At 39.0% G+C, this 17,875-nt stretch overlaps 1 protein-coding gene across 3 annotated transcripts in view; it reads right to left on the bottom strand.

Moving 5' to 3' along the window:
* CD44 (CD44 molecule (Indian blood group)) overlaps positions 1-17,875 on the bottom strand; it is a 47,157-nt gene continuing 29,282 nt past the window's right edge. Inside the window, exons 7-15 of one of the 3 annotated variants that reach the window (XM_057384178.1) lie at positions 16,220-16,324; positions 14,386-14,565; positions 12,664-12,831; positions 11,542-11,700; positions 10,061-10,291; positions 9,038-9,223; positions 5,986-6,108; positions 4,660-4,738; positions 1-3,367 (exon numbers count right to left, since the gene is read on the bottom strand). In XM_057384178.1, coding sequence (XP_057240161.1) covers positions 3,151-3,367; positions 4,660-4,738; positions 5,986-6,108; positions 9,038-9,223; positions 10,061-10,291; positions 11,542-11,700; positions 12,664-12,831; positions 14,386-14,565; positions 16,220-16,324 — 1,448 coding nt within the window. In that variant the 3' untranslated portion in view covers positions 1-3,150. Of the gene's footprint in view, positions 3,368-4,659; positions 4,739-5,985; positions 6,109-9,037; positions 9,224-10,060; positions 10,316-11,541; positions 11,701-12,663; positions 12,832-14,385; positions 14,566-16,219; positions 16,325-17,875 lie in introns of all 3 variants that reach the window. The other 2 variants (XM_057384176.1, XM_057384177.1) reach the window with 2 other exon arrangements.

The following is a 17,875-nucleotide window of genomic DNA, read 5'->3' as shown; positions in this document are numbered from 1 at the left end:
TCCTTTCTCTGCTTTAATCAAACWTTCCTTTTCAGATCTTCAAGAAAATACAGATTAAACAGTCAGCTTGCATTGCTTCATGAAAATATTACTTTCTCACAAAACATACAATCATCTTCCTCTTGAATATGCTTGCTGCTTTAGGCAGTATCTCCACTGATCTGCATCACATTTATTTGAAATTTTCCAAGACAAAGGAATAGCACAAGCTGATCGCAGGGTCTGATCTCCTTAGCATCTTTAGGAGAGCTCCTCATTCTTCCAGGGCACCAAGCACAGMCCAGGACACAGTTTGCCTGTCAGCACCCTGCAGGAAGGGCTGGACCTTGCTGGGTGCTGAGCTCTCCAAATGCTGTGGGTTCAGTGAGCCAGGAATGCTTGTCGAGATCTCACGGGGCTGATCTCAAATTGAACCGAGTTGTTGTCTCCTTCTGGGGGAAAGCTGAGTTCAGCACCAACCCTCAGAACATCTGTGGAGCCCACGGGGGGCTGGCAGAGCAGACAAGGTCACACAGCATTCACCTCAGCCTGGCTTGGAATTCTCAAGCAGAAAAAAATGATCACAGCACTCAACACAACTATCCTGCTGGACACTTCTCTCCCACTAATTTCTGGTCTTACATTTTATCCTCAGAGTGGAATCAGGTTTATTTTGGAAGCTTATTTTAAAGTCCGATGTGTTTTTAGCAATACTATTTCTAGTTACAATTTAGAGATGAGATTTTCTTTCATTCTGATTAATCTGTTAAATAAATATGCAAATATATCAAGTGCTCTATATAAAAATACATACACACAACAAATAACCCCTCATAATAAAAGCAAGATTAATAAAAAATATGTACTATATTACACATATGAAATGGCCATCTAGTCTTGAAACTATAATGAAACAATTACACAAGGCACAGGACATACTCTAAAAAGAATCAGCATATATAAAATAATGGCATTGACTCTTGAGCATCTCCCATTTAAAAATATATAAAGAACCCAAACAGTGTTGTCTGTGCTTTTATAGCTACTCAATATAAGATAAATTAGGAAGAAATTTGTGCATTTCTTCATTCAACATCTGAATAGGGAGATGAATAACCTGCGACAGATTTTTCATTTTTTTAAAAAGAGAAATTTAGCTTCCAAGACTATGAAATAAGTCTTTTTTGCTGAAACCTATACTCAGATAGGATTTAAAGAGAGGARTAATTATTATCCTGGATCTCCATACTTAGTGGAATGAGTACCTACCATCAGTTTAAACACAGCCTTCAACAGTTCATTTTGATTTATAATGAGAAATAGAAAAACTTGCTTAAAAACATCAAACAAAAATCAATGCACTGTTCGTAGATGAAATATCTGACCTACATAAAGTCAGACAACATCCTATGTGTCTTTTRAGACATCACCTTGTCTTGGACTTTGTGCCCAGGTGTAAATTGCCCTGAGGAGATCTGCCAGCAGATTCCAGGGCACTTGAGCATTTCCATGAAGCACATGGGGAACTGCTGGAGGGCTGTGACTCACAAATATAATCAACTGTCCTGTGCTTTATGTTCCAGTGAAGATCAGTTCTAGCTAAAGTCAGGATCTAGCCAGCTGAATACTCATCCTCCAGACTGCTTCAGATGGAGAACACAAACTAACACACTTTAGCAGAGCAGTTTCAAAGACAGGGGCTGTGGTCAGGGAACAGAACCCTTGAATAACCTGCTACAGACCATCCACACCCCACAGCTGACACAGACCAAGGCTTTTCCTTGCATTTCCTGGGGGCAGTCCAATTAGAAGTTATCATTCTCCCTCCATTCCAACACRCTTTCTTAAAAATGGCACAGACCACTGGTAATAAGTAATTCTTTTCCTGACAATTCATATCAATATAATGCACAGCATCATAGCTTAGTACAAATACTTTACRTAAACAAACAGACACGAAAGGACATAACAAAAGCATGTAACAATGCAGTGCAGCTACTCTACTATTTTACAWGGCTGGGAGAGTTTCCTTGCATTTGCTTTGATCTTTTCTGCAGATTTGAGCTTCAGGTACCAACAAGCAAGCGATGTTTCTTTTGGTGTTTTTAAAAAAGCAGACAGAAAAAATGTGGATGAAATAGAATTCTGAGGAAATGAGCAAGATCACAGAAAAGCAACTTTTAAAATATCAGCAATCTGGTATAATATAATAGTTACAGGGGAAAAAATTAATAGGCTCAGCATCTCCTAAGTAAAATGGAGCAGAATATAGAGACCTATTCTTCAGGAACAAAATAATGCCAGCTTCCCTAGTGACCTCAATTGCTTGATTTGTGCATATATAATAGAGCTGGGGTCATTTAGTTTTATTTGTTATCTTAACTAACAGACTCATTAAAAACATGCACAAACTTGGACCAATGAATGAGGGAGACAGGAGAGCAATGAATATCTCAAAAACTCAAGGATAATTGTAAAGGTTCCTAGGATAATAAAGTATAGAAGTTTATTAAGGATCAGCTCACGCTTTCATCTCTCTGTGTCCCTCCCGAGAAAACTTGCTGTGTGCCCATAGACATTTAAAAATAGAGATAAATAAATTTTGTCCTTCTGGGTTTCCCTCATCACAGATCAAGCCATACATAATCATAAAATGTCACTTTTTGTTTATACTGGCAGCACCCACTGCTCTTCCTGCTGGAAGGCATTTCTGAAGGATTCTGATGTTTCAGACATTGTAGAAGATGCCTTTTGGGTTTAAACTTGATTTTTTTACTGTTGACATTTTTCTTCACTTGCTTCTGTACCATGGCATATTTAGTACCTTAAATATCTGCAAGATGGAGTGACTGGATATTTCTTTAGCTCCACACAGTGAAGAACTTCCATCTGGGGAATAATGATGTAAACTTGTATGCCTCCTAATATCCAGGAGAGAGTCCTCTGTGTAGGGACTGGGAACTGAGAGCCTTATGCAACTCTTGGGGGTGTATTTCAGAAAGCACATGTCAATTTTTAAACTCAGGCATCATTGCAAAGTGATTGAAAAGAAATAGAAGTTATATTTATGTTCAAAAGACATCAGTAGCACAGTGCATCTGTGAATTCCTGTTCAAGTTCCACRTGATTTTGATTTCCCCAGCCCTGATCTGCTTTGGCAGTGTGGTGCCATTACACTCCAGTCTTCATGTCAAACTCGTGATGGTTTTGTGTTTCATTAACAGTCAGGAATTCGTCACATGCTTGTGTTCGGTCATTTGACTGCTCTTTATGAACCAAATGCACCATTTCTTGTGATTTGCTGACATCTCCATTTAATTCACTTGTCTTCCTGTCCTCCACTGCCCCTTTGCCATTGTTAATCACCAGCTTTTTCTTCTGCCCACACCTAGAAAGAAACAAAAAAAAAATAATTATAAATGGAGACTAACAACAATMATTTAAAAGAATGCTGATATTTAAGAAAAGGTGACTGGAAATCACCTTGTGCAAACTGAATATGCAAAGCACAGCATGCCTAAGAGGGACAATGTGTCTGTGAAGTTGGACTTTCAAGTGCTTTCTTCTTAAAGGAAGCGTATTTTGCCTGAATGACTAATTTGGCTGCTCRGTTGTACTATTATGTTTCTGAAATACTATTTTTTCATGCCTACTGACTCATAGATGAGGGTTATTCTATCTGAAGTAGCTCAGTTCACTGTGCTAATGTTACACACACCCTTGGGAACGATTTCCTGCTCTGCAGCCATAAAATGCTAAAAGACGCCAGCCAGGAGCTGTGGAGCTCCACAGCCTCCTAAAAGAGCAGCTCAGAGTGCTCTGCAACCAAGAGGAAAAAATGTGCTCACTGCTTCCTGAATAAAAAATCTCCACGAATTATTTGATCATTCTGATTTAAAAAAGAATTAAAATTCAACATTTAAGTAGTAAATAATTACTCCATTAAAAAGCTCAATTTTAACATTCAAGTTGCAAAAAGCTGATGAAGGCAATGGGAAATAACCTCAGAACAGACTCCAGAGAAAAGTAAAAGGTAAGAACATTATAGCCTATGCTTTAGGCTGGGTTTTTATCAAATTTCCTGGCTAACTCTGCACAGATCACTGCATTATTTTCATTCCTCAGCTTCTTCATCTGTAAACAGGAGTAAATAAAGCTCTGAGAGCAATTTAGCATGTATCCTTGTGACTGCCAGCTGTGATAGTGCCTCCTGTTTGGWAGGAGCAGATTATCAGACTATCCCAGAATCTCTGATTGTCTAAGAGAGCCCTTCACCTCATGCACTGACAGTGCTGTTAATGGTGGGGGATTWTTCCTGGCTTATCCTGTGGTTGTCACTGTCCCTGCTCATCTCACACCTTTCACTCTCAGTGAACAGGATTTTCCTATTAACAACTAATAGAGAACAAGAAATTTTCTGTGATCTATATACAGTTTATTTCCATTTACAACACCAAATGGTTTGTGGTGCTGCTGACTTCATGCAAGTGAAGGTTCCAGGTGTGTGAAGGCTGATGTGTGACCTGTGCACAACACGGTCACCTGGGTCCCCACCCCCAAGCCACAGAGCTGCACCGAGGATGCTCATGCCTGTATTTTGCTGCCCTGCTCTTTGCAGAGCTGTGGTGCCTGTCAGTGAGGCAAACAGTGTGTTCTGGAATTGCAGAGGTGTGTCCTTACCTCCTGCGGCTGTTGACAGCGATGCACACTGCGAGGACCAGCGCCAGCGCCACGAGAGCTGCGACGATGATCAGCCACTCTGCAGGGAGAGGTGAGGAGGGGAASGGAGCAGTCAGTGCACCCATTGTGCTTTGCCATTTCAAAACTGCTAGAACACAATCCCTTCTACTTGCTTTAAACTGTCCCACTCTTTTCCTAGTTTGCACGAATGTTTGTTTTTACAAAGTCTTTCTGTGCAAATCAAATACATTTTCATCATTCAGCTGTACACAGGCCAGCTCAGATTAAACACCCCATCACTGTTGTCACCTGTAGGCACCGCACCTTGGTGGCCGTAGGTGGAAAGGAGCTGAATCCCTGATTTATTCCAACAGCAAAAGGCTTAACATAACACACCTACAATCCCAGGCACAGACCAGGATGGCTTTAGCATGTTTTTAGTAAAGCAGRATTCACAACCTTCCCTTCACAACAAACCCTACTCTCTATTACCATTACCATTACTTGAGTCCTCTCCCAATGTCCTGTATCTCTTTGGTTTGAAACAACTCTCCCTGGTTTTACAAGGCTCGTGCATTTCATTAGAAATGAATTCTRATTAGTTAATTATTAGTACTCCACAGTGAAAAACTGATGTGCATTCTTCTTGTAGCATGTTCTTCTTTATACGTCCCTTCAGTTTTCCCTGAAAACGATGAGTTTTTCAAAAGGTGCTTCAAAGGTTATCTTCCCAAAATTTTCTGTGTGCCGGCTCTATTTTTTCCTATGTGACTAATGCAGTGCTTTGAGCTGAACACAGAGCTTCAGCTCTGGACTTGCTAGGCCTAAGTGGAGTGGGATAATTACTTTCTCTGTCTTAAAAATGACTTTACTACTAATAGGTTCCAGAATATATTTGCATTCTTTTGCAGCTGTATCATGGTGTTGGCTTMTTTTTATTCTGTTTTAATCTCCAAGCTCCGTTCAGCTATTATTTTCACTGAATTATTTTCCCATGCTATTTTCACAGCTATTATTTTYCCATGGATATGATATTTTGCATATATCTTAACCAAGTTTTGCCTGATTTCCTATTGATTTATGAYAGTTATTTGAATCTTAATCCCATTTTCCAAATGCATGGTCTCTCTCATTTTAATATCGCTGAAAAATTATATGAGTTACAATACACTCCATTTTTCAGACTACCARTGAAATGCTGAATATAATCTGATTCAGAACAAAGCCTGAACAACTGTGTTTGACCTTCATTTTCATCTCTTACCACAGCTGGTATGGACACAATTCCGTGCTTGGATTTTTAAAACATTTGACCTCAAAACCTACCTGGAACAGGGGCCGACCTTGGCTGTGTAGCTACTTTTGTTGTGGTGGTCTCTCCAGGGGAAGTCGTGGATTCAAACTCGCCCTTGTGTGGTCTTTGGTTACCATATACACTGGAGGTAGAGCCTAAAGAACAAAAAAAMCCATCCATTAGGCCAAATATGCCTAGTGAATATTTAGCAGCAAGGCACAAAGATTGTGATTGTCACAATTTCAAAATCATACTCTAGAAAGTTCATTCTGGAGTAATTAGTTTCAGTATGTTGAAAAGCAAAACTCATGGCTTTCCCCTCTTGTCTCCCTCATATGTTTCAATTCTATTCCAACAGGATAAAGCTGAACATCTAAAACCCTGATGCTCTCATAAAATAGAACAATATTTCTCTGAATGGTTGTGACTTTGACAGCTATAGAGTGGGACTCAAAAAAATCAGAATATGTTTTTCCTTAATAGAAAAAAAGTTCTCTTTTTTCTTTTTTGCAAACTCAGATGTGGATCCTCTTGTTTTTTTTTTTTTTTAATAAGTTGTGAAATTTGGTTCTAAAATGGTATTAGATCTTAAATCAGTCTCTAGTGTTTTCTATGTTGGCCTTACTGCTTAAACTTTTATGCAGTTACATTCCTGGCCCACCCCATTACCATAAGGGTATCCYAAATCTAAAATTATCAGCAGACTATAAATACAGTGATTTCATTTGGGGCTACTATTTTATTATCACTACAAAAAAATATATTACAGATCTCCACCTCTCTGAATTCTTCCAGACTCTAAGAAATTAAACCCTAACTSTAATCAGCTGTAAAGTTCTTTTTCTTTAACACACAACTCATTTCTGTCCAGCATTGCTGATCTCATTTCCTAGCAACAGCTGGCAAATGCAAAACTGAGAAGTGTGTTTTATCCCCTCTGTGAAGCATAGCCAGCAAGCAGTTAATGAATTTTCCAGAATTTTTTATTATTTTTATTAACAAGAAACTTACTGGCTGGCGTGTTGTTTGGTGCTCTCTGACAACAAAGGACAGAGCACAAATTCAGCAACAAAGACCTGATCTAGCACCAGAGAAAGCTGACCAAGAGGGACCTACCAACTTGTCTACCCTACATCTCAGCAGATTTTTTTAAGACCTTTTTTATTATCTTAAATCCCAGAGCTTTTCCTCCACAAAACCCTTGGAAAAGCATTCAGACATTAATTAAAATCTGCATGCTTAGAAACCTGCTACRTTTGCTGTTCCCCTGAGCACTGGGAAGAAGAAGCAGAGTTCAGCCAATTTCCCTGCTGCTCTGGCTCTGRGGAGGTGCTTGCAAGTGGCAGGGAGGGATCCTCAAAAGCTCTCTGCATTTCATTTTGGTAACAGATTATTTTCCTTTATTTTTTGTGTTCCTTCAGTGGACTGATTTGGACACTTATTCTGTGGATGCTTTGACGCATTGTGTGATGTCAGACCACAGTTCAAACATTGCTGCAGAAAAAAAGCAAATTAAACAAAGAGGTACAGTGCATCAAACCATTCATTTGATCARAGAAGGCCTTTAACAATACATTCATTAATCTTTTCCATTCCATTTCACCTGTATGGGGAAGCATTACAAATGAATGAACCCTTCAATTAATAAACCTTTTATGACAATGACATTTTGGTAACTCCCTTGTACTGTGTTCTTGAAAAGCACCAAGAGAAGGTAAGTGAAAAAAGGAAGGGTTTTGAGCAAAKGGCCTTCTGAGCCACTGACAATGCAAAGATTCAATGCAGATATTCACTGGAAAAGACTCAAAACAGTTCTTACAGGTTTTATGTGCTCAAAACAGAAAGGTAGCACACATTTTTTCATAGTGTGTAATGTCTGCACATAAMATTAAGGAGGCAGTTTAGATTAATTAAGTGAATAGGGCCTGTGAAATGAAGAAATGAGTTTTAGTAGGAAGACATTATGAAAAACAGATTTAGCTTTCCTAAAAAATTCTGTCAAATAGATATTTTACATTCACAGTACTATGCCTATGTCAAAATGCTATAACCAGGTAATTTTGTTGGAGTTGAATTTGCTGATGAATTTTACTTACACAAAATTTGTGAAAAAACAATTAGGCCAAGTTCTACCTCACAATATATTAATTAATATTAATAAACTATGGAGAGAATTCTCTTTCAAGTGTTTTCTGTATAATGCTGTACAGGTACATAATCTTGTTAATGTGCAAAGAGTGTCTGCAGAGCATTGGCCAAATTCTACTCTGGAATGGTTCCACTAACTTCCAAGAATGAGCATGAAAACAGTGTTTGAATTAGCTGAATTTGGAAAAAAAAAAAAAAAAAACCCCTTACTGTCAGGATGGTTATTTGTGTGGAAACTACTTTTGGGAATAAGGAAAAGTCCCTTCATTTCCCATATCCTTGGCATGTGACCACACATAAAAAAATACCAAAAATTATATGAAGTACAATAAGCAAACACTGTTATCTGCAGTAACTTCATCAAAAGCATAACCTTTTGAAAAACAAAGTTGTTGACAAATGAAATGTCATTTACAGCCCAGTAACACAGCTACAATTAATCACTGGCAAAATACCAACAACACAGATACAGAGAAAAAAATGTCACGGAGAATTACCCTGCTTTTGTATGTATTMATCTAATGTAGAAAAGTTACAGATGGGGCAAAAGTGACACATAGTTAAGGGTGGCATAGCTATCATTYGTGCCCAGCAAAAATAGAAAGACAAAATGCTACCACAAATGTATGGGCAGAGCAGAAAGTTGGCACTTCCTCACTTCAATAGTTGTGTTACCATGTGCTGATAACAGAGTATAAGAAAAGCTTATTTGCAMAACACTATTTGTGGCCTTGTAGCAAATGCTTTTACTGGAAAGAGATACCCTTCATAACATCTGAATCAGCAGGTTAAAACAATAACAAAACCCAAAAAGGAAATCATAATATGACACCCATTTACAATTATGCTTAGTACACAATTTGGGACAATAGCCATTGTCCACAATAACAGCTCACTGGTGGATAAATGAAAATGGTTATAATTCATTGTTCTTACTGGGAGTAAGAGGAGTCTGAAAGGGAACAAAGCGGTCTTCAATGTCTGAAAAYACTCCAGGTATGCCATGAACATGGGAGCCATCTGTGGTGTTCACCTGTTCCTCTTCCCTTCCAGGCACAGYGCCCGGTGCCAGAGGCTCCTGGGTCGCTTTCTCTTGGTCAGCATCATCCACAGACTCTGTCACTGTCACGATGGTGGCACGGTCAGGAGCACTCACCAAACCACCACCCACACCATTCCCTGGGCCACAGCAGCTGGGAAGCACCTCCACCTTCTTCATGCAAAGCACAGAAGGAGGAGAGAAGTCAGGAAGGCCCCTCCTTCCTCTTCCCCACTGTCACCGGCTTCTGAGAGACCCTTCAGCTCCACAGCCATGCTCAGCATGCTGGAGCCATGTGCAGATCCCAGTGACAGATGGAGAGGGGACACCTCCAGAAGAAGAGACTGCAGCAGCAACAACCTGACCCTGCAGCTCAGGGGTGAACGGCCTCACCTGTGCCAGCCTTGCCTGGCAATCCATAGGTGAGGAGAAACTGATGGCAGAATTTAAGGGATGGAATTCTTCTACAATCGCCCTGCCCTCACTATTGGGACACCATTCCCCAGCCAGGTGCTGCTGCTGAGCCACAGGAGCGTCTGAACAAGCCACCAGAGCACCTCCASCACATCAACCACGGCGCCAAAGCACATCCAGCCTTGACCCCACCGARGCACAAGGAAGGAACAGGAGGTGGGCACTCACAATCAAAGTGCCTGTCTCGCAGAACAGTGAGGAGATCACCCAAAAATAGCAAAGGACACAAGCCACCAAGTGCACCARCAGAGAGTCCCCTATGCCTTGTCCGCAGATCCTACCACCGATTTTTCACTGCAAGTCCACACCAAGAATTAAGATCCCCAGGATGAGAAAGACAGTGAAAGGAATCARCTTCAGAAGAAATAATGTCTCATTTCACACTKGACATGAGAAATGAGTACAGTCCATTATTCTTACTGGTACCCATYAGAGGAGAGTCATACCAGTGTCGGTCACAGTGGCTGTGGTCCTGTGAAAGAATTCATCCTCGGGGGCATCCGTGAGATTCGTGATGCCATCAGTGCCCTGTCCTGGCTCACTGTCTGCAGGCAGAGGTGGTGGAGTTGGGTCTGCGTGGTGGGCACCATCAGGGGAGGAAACAGCTGTGACAAGGTGGGGTGCCCACACTTCTTGGGTGACATCTTCCGGTGCCAGAATGTCGGTGGAGGAYGTGACTGTTGTGGCAATGGCTAAGTTAACTTCAAAAACATTTTAAAAAYCCACCTCACATATTGCTGCCTCCTTATTTAACTTAGTAATCTCTATTTTATTTACTAGCCTATGTAGAATATGCAGTGAGAAGAAGGAAAACCCAAACCCACAAGCAAAGAATATCTTCTGTATATGACACACTCCTTTTGGCTTGTCTTTCCCTTCACTGATACTCGCCACGCAGCCTACAAGATCAGTTTTGAAAATACCGAGTAAACATTGTTTAGAAGGGACAAAATAGCAATATTGTTTTCACAATGAGTGTAAGAATTCCTCTTGCTACACAGGAATTAGATTAGAATGACTTAATTTAAAACATTTGRACAAACTGATGAATTATACTTGGGTTTTCATATTTGCAACCGATGTGTCAAACCTCAAAAACAGCTAACTGTGAAACTTTACAGAATCTCATTCATATTTAGAAAACATGAGTAGATGATAGAGAACACAACTGTATTTTAATCCACGAACTRTATTTATAATCCACACAATCTATAGCTTTCATAACTCTCTCTGACAAATCCTAAATGTTGTGGATTACATAATCCTGATAAAAATGGATTTTGAGGAAGAAAAGCAAAAGGAAACTGCTAATTTTGCCTTAGAATTTCTTTTAAAAAAAAAATGCAGAGAGGAAAGATGCAAGAAGTTCCAAACAACTACAGTGCCATAAAAATACATCTTATTGTATTAAATAAATAAAACAGAATTTTAAATGAAGGTAAGTTTAAATGGATAATGCAGAGTTTAGGAATTTAAGCTAGAACTTTGCAGRACTACATGAAAAAACTCCATTAAATTATTTCAAATTTAAAGTATTAAGAGAATATATTGAAATATCAAGATCAGGTATGACCAGACATGAAAATCAAATTTGAAGTTTATAATTAATTTACACTACCAGCCACCTCCAAAAAGCATCGCTTTCTCAGTTAAAAATAAACCTGAGAAAAGTCAGGGGACAAAAGGAACAGGGCACCCAGGAAAAAGAAAAATCCTTAAATGGACAGGAATTCTTGTTGGGATATTGACATGCAACAAAATCATAAAAACATTTGCATTGCAAGTTCACAACAAGAATGCAGACTTCCAAGACGAGAAAGACAAGGCAGAGTCAGCTTCAGAAGAAATAATGTCTCATTTCACACTGGACATGAGAAATGAGTACAGTCCATTATTCTTACTGGTACCCATCAGAGGAGAGTCATACCAGTKTCGGTCACAGTGGCTGTGGTCCTGTGGAGAACTTCAACCCTGGGGGCATCTTTGGGGTTTGTGATGCCATCAGTGCCCTGTCCTGGCTCACTGTCTGCAGGCAGAGGTGATGGAGTTGGGTCTGTSTGGTGGGCACCRTCAGGAGAGGCAACGGCTGTTATGATGGTTTAATAACAGATGATTTAAACACAGATTATTTAATAGCTGGGAATTCCACATGTGTGCTGCTGTGGCCTTCCCATTACCATCCCATCCAAACCTCCTATTCCCCTTAAAGCACTGTTACCCTTTCTCTCCACAGAAAGGGCAGAGAAGGGTCCTGTACATCATCACTGCTCTCTCACAGTTTTGGTAAGGCATACCCATTTGCTACTCCTCTTTGCTTTTATACTTAATTAAAAAGACTCTCAAGGACAGGGGACATGGGAAAAGGCACAGAGGCAGCAGTCAGAAGAATTCCCCAACCTGCATCCCAGGCTAACTACAGAGTCTCAGCCTCCTGYATGCTGCCACATGCTGAAGAAGAGAGCACATCACGTTTTTAGAACATTGTTTTGATGTTATCAATGCTATGTGTTATATGAGACTGCATCATGATGCTGTGTCATGCCAGTTTTATAAATTCCTATCTCTCATCATTCTACAAATGAACCAGAGGGATAAATATTTCAATAAAGTCCATGAAAAGAAGACTTTTTTTGCCAGGTGAATATTCACATATTACATGGATTGATCTATTGATGTACAAATATATGTAAGTATGAATTCAACTTTATGATAAAGACAGTCGGGCAGCACCAAATCATGTAACTCATGTAACGAGCTGGATGCATTTTCACAGCCATTTCTCACTAAGGGATGACAAGCCCTARAAGTGGTCTTGGCAAGTAAAGAACAGATGTTTTATACCGAGCTAAAATTGAAATCTTCTGTCTCACCACCATCCAGACAGCAAGAGAAAATTTGTAGAAAGCTGTAGAAAGCTCTACAGTTTATGTCATTATTTTGAGAGATCAGCAATTCCTCCTCCCTACAATGTCATACAGTATCTTTCCAGGAGAGGCCATCTGAGAGACAGAAGTGATGTGACACACATARCTGACATTATTACTTGTACCTGTAGTGGCAGAGTGTCTTTCCCAAGCGTTCCCTCTGGAAGGAATAGCTCTATCCGTTACTCTATCCGCTGGCTGTGTGGCATAATCCTCTCCCTCGTGCCAGCCTGGATACACCCACGGCTCTTGTGCTGAGTCATTCTGTGTGGCCCCTTGGCTGRGGACCATAGCTGTTATGATGATGGTGAAGCAATTACCAACTCAGTATATAAAGATCCATTTCTCACATTATTCTCCTCTCCGGTTCTTGTCTCTATGAGAGGCCTTGCCTGCATGTCTACTACGTTTAATGGCAAAGAGAAGTAAAGTAGATTTTCTTCTCATCCTGGTTGATATTTATAAAAGCTGCCTACTGTCATCAGTAGGACAAACTTCTCCCTCAAACTGAGCATATGCTTTTCAAAATCAAGGCATCTTACTGTTTTTTCAAAAGCATTTCTCCAAATCTTGCTGACTTTTTACTGGCTGAATATCAAGCCAATATTCACTGATGCACAATTGAAAACCTCAAAAGCATAAATAACCCAAGAATATGACCCATCAGTAAGATTTTAATCACAGAATTTGAATGTGTTGACTATACCCAACTGACTATGCCCTTCAAAATTTCACTGTTCCATTAGTTGCAGCATCTCCAAGAAAACAGATAAGGAACGAGGGCAAATGGGATGCTAGCTCATGCTACAGATTTGTGAATGCTGCACACAATTAATAAGACATCATTCACACWATTAATAAGACATCATTCACCTGGAGAATATTTGACATTGCAGTTATTTAGAAAAACATTATCCATATCAACCAACGTGTAGTTTTTATCAGACAGTCACAGCAAGAGTACCCAAATCTCATAAAAAGCATAACCCTTGTTAATCTCTTCAACCCAATAAGGAAAAAAAAGGCAAAACATTTGCCCCAGTGCATTGCAATTTTAATTGCAATTAGGCCATTATCTATTGCTTTGTGGTGTAGTATAAGAGATTTATCAGAGACCTGTATTTGATAATCCACAAGAGCAGATGATGACTGTGGTGCACTCACTGCTGGCACTGCTTAACACASCACAGCTGTTGTTAACTCATAGATTTGGCACACTCACAGGAACAGAAATCAAAATATGTCAATTTTCAGTWACCAGATTTATAGYACAATTTGATCTTTTAAGTCTCAGTTGAAGYCTCTCTCTTATTCTACATTGTGCTTTGTTTTCTTTCCTTCAYCACTACTATCATCTTGCCATAATTCAAAAGAAGGATGAGTAGACATTACAGATTTTTTTTTAGATATAACTGCCATATTAACAAAACTGGGGAAAAAAAATCCCAGGTCCAGTAATGGCTTGCAACAGAGGAGTGAACACAGTTCCCAAATGAGTGAAAAATACAACACACATTATTATTTTTCTATTTAAACCATCTCTGTTTTCTACAGACAAAACGCTGGTAGCTTGTTGAAAGCTTGTGACTGCAYGACATGCAAAATGTAGGAGACAGCTACAGAATGAATCCATTAAAGGCCTTGACATGTAAGACAAATAGAAGAGAAACATCCAGGAACAGATCTGAAGAACTGACTAATTGAAAAAAAAATAACATCAGAATTGCTCAGGTTTATTTGCAGAATCCGTGTCATGGCCTGAGAATGCAAAAATACCAGTAAAAAATTCTAAAACAAAATCTCCGAAAAACCCTGAAAATTTACTAAAATGTGACCCATTATATTACCTGTAGGAGAAGTTTCCTTTCCAAAATAATTTTCGCCTGCAATAGTAAATTCCTGTTGTTCAATACTGCCAGTGGTGTTTGCAGGATTTTGCTCTTGAGTGATCCCTCCAGAATGAATGCTGTGTAATACTGGATGCTGGGTTGGTCCTTGGTGTTTTTCATTTTCACTTGTAACTAGTACTAATAAGATGATGATTGAATTAATAATGATCAAAATACCCAGCATCACTCATATTATCCTTATCATCATGGTCCACATTAGAAGGGTGTTTGGCTTTTGCATTTTGGCTCTTTTTCTTGTTGTTATTGCATTTCATGTGAAATGAAAGATGAAAGAAAACAGAAGTCCTCTGGAAACCTTATCCCACAAAAGCATCACCAGGAGCAGCAGCAGATTTCTGTGAGCTAGAAAGGATCCCAATGACCAGTGGAAGATAAAAGATATCTGAGAAGCCAAAGAGCTCATAGAAACAACAGCTTGCATCTCTTTTTCCTATTTATTAACACTAAATTATTTGTGTCTTCTGGGTTTTTAAAGTGAAAAAGTTGATGAACTTTCTCTTTTGATTTAGTATCTCAATTACACAATTACAAAGCTGGTTCTAAGGAAATTGTAACATCTTCTGAGATTGCATGCATGAAATAAGTAGGTTCGTAGAAGTAGATAAGCATACTTATTTTGAACTCAATGATAATTAAAGCTCTTACCAATTAAATTAATTCGTGGCTCACTCTTTAACTTGCTGTTGTTTACACAGCAGAAGAGGCAGTCAGAAATCAGCTGAAGTACCACCACCATGAGAGATGTTCTAACAAAGGTTGACAGGTTTGGAAAAGACACATCAGTAAACCTAAGATGAGCATCAGAACTCAGCTGGAAATATATTTTCCTTAGGTATCAAACATTTCTTGGATGGTATATTAAAAGTAAAGCAAAGGCTTAATCAGAACATGCAAAGAATGAGCTGTTGTAGATGTCATAAAACACCAGACAGAGAACCTATACTATTTCCCAAGAAGAGAAAAACCAGAGGCATATTTATCTTCACGTTCAGGCAATGAAATATTCATAAAGAAAGCACTCGCGCAAATGCAGCTAATTATTTTAAAATTAAACCTAATGCATATATATTGAGAGTTAATATTAATCAACTCATGAATACAACTGATCTAACAACACTTCACTACTAAAAGAAAGTTCTTGCAAAAACTATTTCTGTGTGATTACAGAATCTTTTCTAATGCCAGTTGTATAAACTTCCACTGTTCAAAACAATCTCAGAATCAGAAAGGCACAGCAAAAATGGCTTGAGAATGCACTCCCTAAGCCTTTGCCCACAGAAGGTTTTAAGCTTGAACATTTTGGTATCTCAGTTGGCTACTGGCACTAACACAGGGAGCAAAATGTTCACATTCATCTGGAGGTAGTATTCATACTACCTACTTTGTAGGAAAATTTTATGTATTTGAAACAACAGCTTTCTTTTTTTGTCCTTTGTCTTCAGATTTTATGATAGAAATTTTGAAGTGGAAAAAGGAATTTTTTTTTTCACTGAGTTGGGTCACCAAAAGTTACAGCCTGCTCATTTTTATTGCACACTTCTGGCAGTGCAAACTTAAAAATACCAGGGATGTGAGGAAAAGTGGCAAGATGTGAACTTTAGATGCAAAAGATAAACTTAGAATGACAGATGAATGTTACAGATGCCACCTCTGAGGGCTGTAAAGGTATTATTACACTGAACTGAGGCCAATGGCAATTACCAACAGCTGCACCACGAGTGTCACACGCCACTGAATTATATCAGAAATCTGAAATGCTTGATTGCTTTACCCCTGCTGGCAGAGCTAGGAGAGTACTCCTCTTCATCAGTAAAGGTGGGGYTCCAATGATTTTGTGTGGTGATTCCCAGAAGTGTTTCGTGTTGTGAGTTCACAGCTGTTGGGACAACGGAGGATTCAATTCTGACCATGCTCCAAACTTCTGTCCRTGTGTGCCATAAAGGTGATGGAAARTGCAAGTTCAGGCATAGCCTAGCATGGTCTCTCTACTCTTCTTATCAAATCCTTTCACATCAAACCAAAGCTTTTCTTTTCTTTGCATTGGSCAGATGCAAAGTTTCCCAAGAAAAAYGGGAAAAACAAGCAGCAGAAGAATAATTTATAGTAGAAGTAATGCAAAGCCATTACCACAGAAGTAGACATTTAAATTCAGGTTTTAAGAATAATGCCAGACCTAAGGGATATGGTCCCAACACATGTGAAACATGCTTGCTAAGTACTCAAGAAGCACTCAAGAACTCATGTTAGAATGTCCACCGCTGAGCAAAAAAAAGCGATGGCCAGCAAAAAACTGAGAGCACCTTGACAACCACCAGGTAGCCAAAATTAGTCAAGAAAGTTATAATATGATTAAAAAGATAAACCAGAACTTCCCCAAGAGTCTGTGCCCGGAGACTGAACACACTTTCACCCATGGAACATGAAGACACCGCAAGGCCATCAAAGGTATGGAATGAAATACACGTGTGGAGAAAGTTACCAATGCAGARTCTCAAAGATAAACAAACACCTAAAGCAGAGGAAGAAGAATAAAAAGTCCCAAAGCAAGATGATTTGATGATTTTGCATTTTCCACTAATACCAGAAACCACTTTTGAAAAAACACAAATACTGCGCTACCTTCAGAAAGATAAAAAGCTTATGAACAGTGACTGCTGCATAAATAAGAGCACAGACAACAAACACATTAAGATGAACTTAAATAAAATTGCAGAAATAGGTCAGATGATCATCTTTGTACAAATAAGAGCGTTAGAGTATAGTCATTAATGGCAATATCTATGCTAAAAAAAMCCCAGGCCTGGGGYCATYCCCTGTAAYAAAGCCAAGTAGCAGACTGTGYACTACAGTGGCACACARCATTTAGCTTWGACCTTCATATCTGGTRTTTTTCTTGGTTTCAGACAAAATTTTTTCAGGTATGGATGGCTGAATTAAAGAAGAGTTATCAGATGATTGCTGTGGAACTATCCACATCAAGAAAATAAGGCAGTATAATTAACTGGATCATGCCTAGACATCTGAGGCCACAAAACAAATGAGATGATGTTASAAGACTGCATGGGAAGTGTGCAGAAGTTTGAAAATATGAAACTGTTTTATTCACACTTCCCAATGAAAAAGGGATTTGGATTTGGCCTTCCAAAACTGTGCCTAAACATAGTCTTGCACTGACAGGAAGTCTGCCATTGAATAGCTGTGGGTTTTATATATATATAACATGAATTAGAACTGTTTTACCACTGCAAAAAATTACTAGATTGAAAGATAAACTTTTTCTTCTCGGAAAATCACGAGTAAATGCAAGCATTTGAAAAAGCAGGAAACTGAGATGTTAATTTTAAGTAGTGAAAGAAGAAATACAATTTTAAACATATGGACCTCAGATAATTTTCCAAAAAATATTTCTGAAGCAAGAGTTGATGTG

Source organism: Malurus melanocephalus, unplaced genomic scaffold (assembly GCF_030028575.1).
Source record: "Malurus melanocephalus ecotype Western Australia unplaced genomic scaffold, MMel_1.1 scaffold_690, whole genome shotgun sequence".
NCBI classification, from domain to species: domain Eukaryota; kingdom Metazoa; phylum Chordata; class Aves; order Passeriformes; family Maluridae; genus Malurus; species Malurus melanocephalus.
The sequence above is the reverse complement of the archived record's forward strand: the minus strand, read 5'-3'. Positions and strand labels throughout refer to the sequence as shown.